Source organism: Hibiscus syriacus, unplaced genomic scaffold (genome assembly GCF_006381635.1).
Source record: "Hibiscus syriacus cultivar Baekdansim isolate YM2019G1 unplaced genomic scaffold, ASM638163v2 tig00110338_pilon, whole genome shotgun sequence".
In the NCBI taxonomy this organism is placed as follows: domain Eukaryota; kingdom Viridiplantae; phylum Streptophyta; class Magnoliopsida; order Malvales; family Malvaceae; genus Hibiscus; species Hibiscus syriacus.
The window spans coordinates 2,132,155-2,139,754 of record NW_024062691.1 but is presented as its reverse complement, the minus strand read 5'-3'; the positions used below and the strand labels follow the sequence as shown (position 1 = coordinate 2,139,754).

At 36.2% G+C, this 7,600-nt stretch overlaps 1 protein-coding gene and 1 pseudogene across 1 annotated transcript; both read right to left on the bottom strand.

Moving 5' to 3' along the window:
- Positions 1 to 2,216: 2,216 nt before the first annotated feature.
- LOC120120378 (probable cinnamyl alcohol dehydrogenase 1) lies at positions 2,217 to 4,919 on the bottom strand. Its single transcript, XM_039140043.1, has 7 exons — positions 4,838 to 4,919; positions 4,446 to 4,541; positions 4,151 to 4,264; positions 3,826 to 4,056; positions 2,947 to 3,232; positions 2,713 to 2,863; positions 2,217 to 2,615 (listed from the first exon to the last, which is right to left on the bottom strand). The coding sequence occupies exons 2-7, from the start codon at positions 4,532 to 4,534 to the stop codon at positions 2,419 to 2,421; spliced, it is 1,068 nt and encodes a 355-aa protein (XP_038995974.1). The 5' UTR covers positions 4,535 to 4,541; positions 4,838 to 4,919; the 3' UTR covers positions 2,217 to 2,418.
- On the bottom strand, positions 4,810 to 6,030 carry LOC120120439 (annotated as a pseudogene).
- Between the last annotated feature and the right edge of the window lie 1,570 nt (positions 6,031 to 7,600).

Here is a 7,600-nt window from a genome sequence, read left to right as displayed (position 1 = left end):
TCCAAACCAAGTAAGTATGCTAGAATAAGATACAAGAAAATTAGCATATAAGTATATATGATTAAACAGTATTGAAAAGATTACATTAATTATAAATTATGGAACAATAGAATTATTCTATAAACAAGTAAATTAAAAACACGTACGTAAAGGCAACACTTAAAGAGAAATAAGCAACAAATAACAAATAACAAATAACCTAATAATTAAATCAGGATTACATTAGATCGAACAGCAAATCACAGGGGCATATAGGATATTACTCCATAAAATTTTGTAAAAAAAAAAACACAAACTTAAATAGTTACCATAATAGAAACAAGACTAAAAATCAGAGCTTAAAGTCTAAATATAATCATGTACAAATAATTTACAACTATAGACTAAAATGAAATAATCCATAAATCAACCATTCAAAACTGATATTTAATCGAAAGCTAGCATTAAGCATTCAATGACCAAAATTCAAACAAAACAAAATTTAAAGTACAAAATATGAATGATGTAAAGTTACATTCACTGTCCAAAGGATGATATTACAAGATAAGGGGGTCTAAACTGTAAATATCCCCAAAAAATTAAAAGAACGGTGAGATTACAAAGCAGCAAGGACCAATGTTGATATTAACCCATAATCTAAAACACGTTGAACCCCCTTCCAGAACGACGTCATTCTATGCGTATTATTTAAGGCCAAAATTCGGCCAAACTCTCATTTGGCTCGGTTTAGAGGTAGAGGGAGGAGAGAGAAATCTCATATCTCTCAACTCCCTCATCGGATAAGAGAATGGTCGCTGCTGCCGTCGGGCTCACGGCAGCCCACGGTGGTCGGAGAGAGAGACCCCACAAGGTCCCTCTTCGTCCTCCTTAACTCGAAAACCAACCTCGTTCAACCTAAAAAAACCCTCTAAAGCCCTAGATCTAGCTTGATACCTTTCGAAAGCTTTAAAAACCGGCGACCTTTGGAATCGAACCCTTTGAACCAAGGTACGTTGCTCTCCTTCTCTTTGGTATTTTTTTTTTTTTTGCTCGAATATGACTATGTTTCACTTGGTTTCCTCTCTCTTTTGTTTTTCCTTTTTTTCACGATTGTTCTCTCTGGTTTCCTAAATTTCTCTCTCTGATTGTTTCTTTTTGTTTTGAATGGTTCTCCCCCTCCTTTTGTTCTCTCTCCGATTTTATCCTTTGCATGTGTGATTGATGATATCTGTTGTTGAGAAGATATGATATCATCATCCTATCTCCATTGATTGACCCATCAAGATTTGCCTTGGATTTGCTTTAATTTTTTATTGATTTGGTGTAGAATCGGTCACTGTTCGGCCAGATTGCAGACGACGGCGGCTCGGGTGTGCTCAGCGACGGTTCACGCGTCTGGGAAGTCAAAGGGTTGGCGCGTACATCACACGCGCGCCATCGAATGGTCCAGATCCCTCGTCGGCGGCGACTGGATGATAATTAGGGTTAAAACCCTAATCTGGATCATCTTAGATCGTTGGATCAAATCTAATCCAACGGTTGGAATCTCAAGCGACGCTGGACAGAAATGAAGAAACCCTAGCGGGTTCGGGTTGTCTGGGCCTTAGGCGAGTCGGATCCGATCGGATTTGGGTTAAATGGGTCTGGTGTTGGGTTTGGGGCTTGAATTGGGCTTGGGGTTGTTGTTGTAGTTGGGCTCTGGGTGAGCTGTAATTGGGTTTCAGTATTGGGCCTACAAAACTGTAATTGTTAAAATAATAATAATAATAATAATAATAATAATAATAATAATAATAATAAAGACTCAAACAAAAATGAGTGTCCACAATATGCTAATATGGATATTTGATAATAGGGTTGCTATTTTAGATGCTTAGTTGTGGTAAGATTAGAAGTAGTATTACTAGGACCTAATGTGTATGGTGGAAACATATTCTAATACACATTATGAATTTGAAAGTATAGTTAGTAAGTTGCTTGTAAATTGTAATGAATATTAATGATATTTTGTATATAAGGACTAGTTTCTTATGTTAATGGTGATAGAAGAATATCTTAATTGTAATTTTGGATATTGCTTTTATTTCTGTAAAAAAAATGATGATAATTTGATTAATGTTTGTCTAAAAAACATGGTTATTAAGATGATTCTAATAGCAGTAAATCTCGATAATAAAATGGCTAGTGGTTTCCACCAACAGATGCCCAGCAGCCATTAAAAATCAGCACAGTTTATTAAAATTCAACAACTGCCGTCTTGATCAAACACTCTAAATAACACAGTTTATCTTCAGTGGCAGGATTCATGCCATCATTCACTAGATATTTGTAGAAGTTCATGCCCACCACCCAAGATCAATGCTGATCCTGGTGCGTTCAGTTTATGTACTTCAATATGTGGATTTATAAGCATTTGTTACAGAAGGCATTGCCATAATGTCATTTCAAGGTGTTCTCGATGTCGATCACAAAGCGATACTTAGCATCCCTCTTTACCAGCCTTTCAAGAGCTTCATTGACATATTGGATTGGTATTACCTCTATCTGTGGGTAAATTTTTTCAGCAGCACAAAAGTCTATCATTTCTTGAATCATTTTTGTTCCCCCTGTCATGCTTCCTGCGATAGTTCTCATACCTGACAGCCAAATGGTCGATTCAACCAACTTAGGTTTACAATTAATCAAGTGAAAACAAGGAATTCAACACAAAATACCAAAAATACTGTTATATACCCAGATTAAGACTTGCAGGGCTGAATTTGACTTCACTTGGGAACCCAACAAGGGCATAAACACCAGCAGTCTTCAAAAGTGACAGGTAGGGGTCAAATGGATGATCCCCAGATGCAGTGTCAACTATAAAGTCCAATGATTTTGATAGGCCCTGCACCAAAAACATAAGCTCCAGTAAGGTCAATGATTATGAGTTATTGTAAATATTAGCTTCTAAGACTCCTTAATCATTACCCTCATTTGCTCTTGTTCAGAAGAGACAACAAATTTGTCCGCACTAAGCAGTTTCAGAGCCTCCTCTTTCTTAGATATGCTTGTGCTAAGAACTGTTACATTCAACCCAAACGCCTTACCAAACTTCACAGCCATGTGACCGAGACCGCCAAGCCCGATCACTCCTAAAGATTTGCCAGGTTGGTTCATGTTATGGCGCATCATCGGTGTATAAACAGTGATTCCAGCACAAAGCAGAGGTGCTGCTGAAGCCAAAGGATAGTTGTGTGGTATTTTGAAGCAGTACCTGTTGATTCAACAACAAAAACTAATAATTTTATCATTCATAGACTTTTTCCAAGGCTGTGGAACATTAAAATTGCAGAAAAAGAGTAAATTAACTCTAGAAAAAATAAAATATCAAATTGTTGTACACTATTAAATCCATCATTTTGTTATAGTCTCTTTTATTTGGGAATTATTTGATGATTAAATTCAAGTTTCAACTTTATATCATGTAAGGGTGCAAAAGCTATTAATCAAACAGTTGCTTGTAAATTAAGTTTTTTTTTTTCTTCCTGATGATCAATACCTATAACAGCTCCGAATTAGAGTGCAGATATTGGAAGCAGTATCCTGAAAGCTATCCTAATAACACCTAGAAAAATTATATAGAAAAGCAACAAAAATAAGCTCAATGCATAACAGATGAAAGAAAACCCCACTTGAACCATAGTTTTAGGCAGCCAGATCACATAAAACCGTTGGGAGGATATCTTATCACAGTTATAACTTGTAAGAAACAGCTTCATGCAATGAAAACTCATAAAGTTCAAATTCAGCTTAGAATTTATTAGTAAATATCTTATCACATATAGTTATGAATCATGAGATGCTTACCTTTCATGGACAACAATAAAACTAGAATATCCACCTTTTGTGACCGTTCCATCCACATCAATACCATTAAACGTGGCAACATTCTGTTTTTCACACTGAACTTCAAAGCCGACATTACAATACTCACAATCTCTGCATGAGTTGACATAAGTTCCCACTCCAACTGGATCACCGACCTTGAAGCGTTGAACATTGGAACCGACCTCCTTGACAATACCAGCAATCTCATGTCTGGAAGCAGTTATAAAACCCATTTCAGCTTAATATCAAATTTAGAAAGGCATGATAATTCACAATTTTGAAAAAGAAAGAAAAAAAATCATACCCTGGCACCACAGGATACTTTGAATCTCCATGCATATTCCTCGACCAAACAACATCAGCATAACAAACTCCACAGTGGGTAATTTTTATGGAAACATCGTCGCTTCCAAGAGGCCTGAATACATCAGTCAGGCCAAGAAGAACGTGAATTAGTTATAAAGTTTAGTTGTTTCTAATAGTCAAATGAATGAATGCTGCTACAAGAAAGATTCCTTGTATTATTCTGTTCTCTGAAATTGGCAATAACATAAAAATAGGTCAATTGAAAGGTAAAAGAAAGAACGAGTCCGACGCACCTGCGACTGAACTTGTATGGTGATAGAACTCCAGATGGATCTGTGGCAGCCCACCCAAGGCAGTCCCCGGCGTTGGTCTGAGAATCCATTGGTCAACTAAACCACAACAGAATAAATACACGCTCAGTTTTATCAATGAAACGAAAGAGAAAAGACAAAAAATGGGGGGGGGGATCTTGTGTTGATTCGTTCTTCAATGGAATCCCAAATCCAGATTCCAGGTCGAATCACACATTCATCTATCAAATATTTTTAGTCTTGTTTGGGACAATCAGAAAGGTTTTGATGATGTGATTGAAAATATGAAACTAAAGCTTAGCGTAGGATTCAACGCTGTGGGACATGTGAACTACTAATGGATGGTTCAAGTAGAAGAAGAAGAAGAAGCATACCGTTTGCTTAGAATAATCTGGATTGTACAAGTCAAATCCAAGGGGAAAAAAGGCCTTCACAGTTGTATATGGACTTTTTTGTTTGTTTTTTCTATTCTCCAAAACGGTAGTACCCTATTTAACATTTGTCAGGCTCACATGGCTACCGGCCTAAACTTACTCTCTTTCAACAAAAATAATTAAGAGTAAACTACACAAGCCTAAACTTACTCTCTTTCAATTAAGAGTAAACTACACAAATATTGACTAATATTTGATTAAAATTTCATTTTAAAATAATAAATTAATTATTAATGTTATTGATTTATAATAAATCGTCCGCACGTTATTAATCACTGTTAATATGGACGACAGAAAGCTTGTTAACCATCGCTCATCTTCTTCGTCGGATCCAATGATACAAACACCGGAGAATCCAGGACCGTACTCCACACAACCTAATTCTGACTCCGGGAATAGCCCAGATTCACACGTTTCGTCCAAATCCATTGAGAATAATCTCTTGCCATCTTGAAGATATCAAACTCTAAACAAATAGACATACAATAGGTCACTGTGAGATACAGAACTCTTCTCGACTCCCCGAAATATCGACATTCCTCCGGCGCATCCGGTCTATAATTTACTGAGTACTCGGCATAACTCACGCATTCGTGTACAACCCAGTGCAGACGAAGTAACACGAATATCCCCGGTAGTAAGTATATTTCCATCAGCCGGCCAGTGGGAGCGATCTGAATCGGTAACGCCATCAGCATTGTTTCTAAACATTCATTCTCTACATCGAAATACAATGACACGTTTTCATATCCGCACAAATGAATCCTTCTATTACAAAAAAAAATCCCTTAGTTTAACTCTATAGGCTCACCTTCATCTATCTCAAAAGTGATTATGGATAAATCCCAAGATCCAATCTTTGATGAATATAAATCCAGATTAAACTCACAAGGCTCCCTGTAATTTTCCCATATACAAATGATCTTGTAATCAGGTGATCTTAGAGGGTCAAAAGCTAAACTATCACAAAATCTGAAAAGGAAATTATAACATGAGTTACCAGGACATTAAATCTTCCTGAAAGCTTTAGTAGTTTGGTTGCAAATCAAGAAACTTCTTCTATATGATTCACAGAAAAGCAATCCATTGGAAGATTGAAGAATCTAGACATCAGAGTCGTTGACGTAATGAAAGAAAGGAAATTAGCTGACCCATGTGTAATGAGATAAGGAGGAGATAGGATAATAGGCTGCCCGCCAGGTTGAGAGCAACTTCCGTGGAAGAACTTTGACAGTCAAAATTATGAATTACCTACCGTGGGACTCGATCCCACGACCACAAGATTAAAGCCTTGCGCTCTAAGGAACATTGTAATGGCTCAAAGGAACAGTGAGATCAAAGATACGGGTTTTAATCACACCATTGATATATTAATTTTGTCGATTATATTATTTAACTATATAAATGAATTGTTGTAATTCCTTGAAGTTTCAGGTTCGAGCACCAAGAATGCAAATGAATATAACACATTTGATTCTCGTTACTTGCACATTCAAAAGTAACATTCTATCAATTTGATATTCATTTTGATTTAATAAATTTAAATCACTAATGAAATGAATTGAGGAAATTTTATTTTAATTTAATTAATTAAAAAGATTCATCCAAACATATTTAAAAAAAATCTTCCAATCTATTTGATTAGAAGGTTAAATTTATTGAACTAAATCAAAATTAAGATCAAATTAATAAAATATAAAAAAAACAATCATCAAATATATAGTTATATCAATTTTAAAGTCTGCACATATCTCTTTTGAATCTCACATTTTTTTATAGTCTGATTTTTGTGAGTATTTGTTGATTTTTTTGGGTGATTTGCACAGCTTCACAACGTTGAGTTTCATATCTCACTCTCTCTAATTACTATTAGAAATTGCATATTATTTTTCCCAGTTGATTCGTCTTTTGTGGTTTATTTTAATTTTTTTTAATCTAAGTTTAATTTCTCTTGAACACCCTTTTTTCGGTTGTTTGTTCGATGTTGGGATTTGAGTTAGCTGGTGGGTTCTTTGCAAAATAACTAAAGTTTCAACATTGGATTGAAATCTGCAATTCGATCGTTGAAAAAATTTTGGGGGTTTTCTTGACTTTTACATTTAAGTAAGATAGTGTTAATTTGTCTTAAAATCCTATTAAGTAACTAACTAGGCTTCTTAGTACCCCTCAATTCTCTAGCGTTTTCATAGTTCCTCATAGCTCCGGCTATAGATGATTACTTGAGGTCATTTCCTTCTTTTAGATCCCATAGGGCGTATAGAGGGAGGGCTCGACAGAGTGGTGCCAAAGAGACTAGACTTAGAGTTTGTTCGTTGAATGTAGGCACATTAAATGCTAGGCTGCTGGAGCTGACCGACGTACTTAGTAATAGGAAAATTGATTTTGCATGTATTCAGGAGACTAGGTGGAAAGGGGCTCGCGCCAGAGAGTGTAATGGGTACAAGTTGTGGTATTCAGGCGTAGATAACGCTAGAAATGGGGTGGGTATCTTGGTATCCTCTAGGCTCAAGGAAAATGTAGTTGAAGTTTGTAGATATCGGGATAGGATCATGATGATTAAGGTTATTATAGAAGCGGAAATGGTGAATGTCCTTTCAGTGTACGCCCCACACGTTGGCCTAGGGGATGGGGAAAACGTTGCTTCTGGAATCAGTTAGATGATGTACTTAGGAGCATTCCAGAGGGCCAAAGAGTTTTCATAGG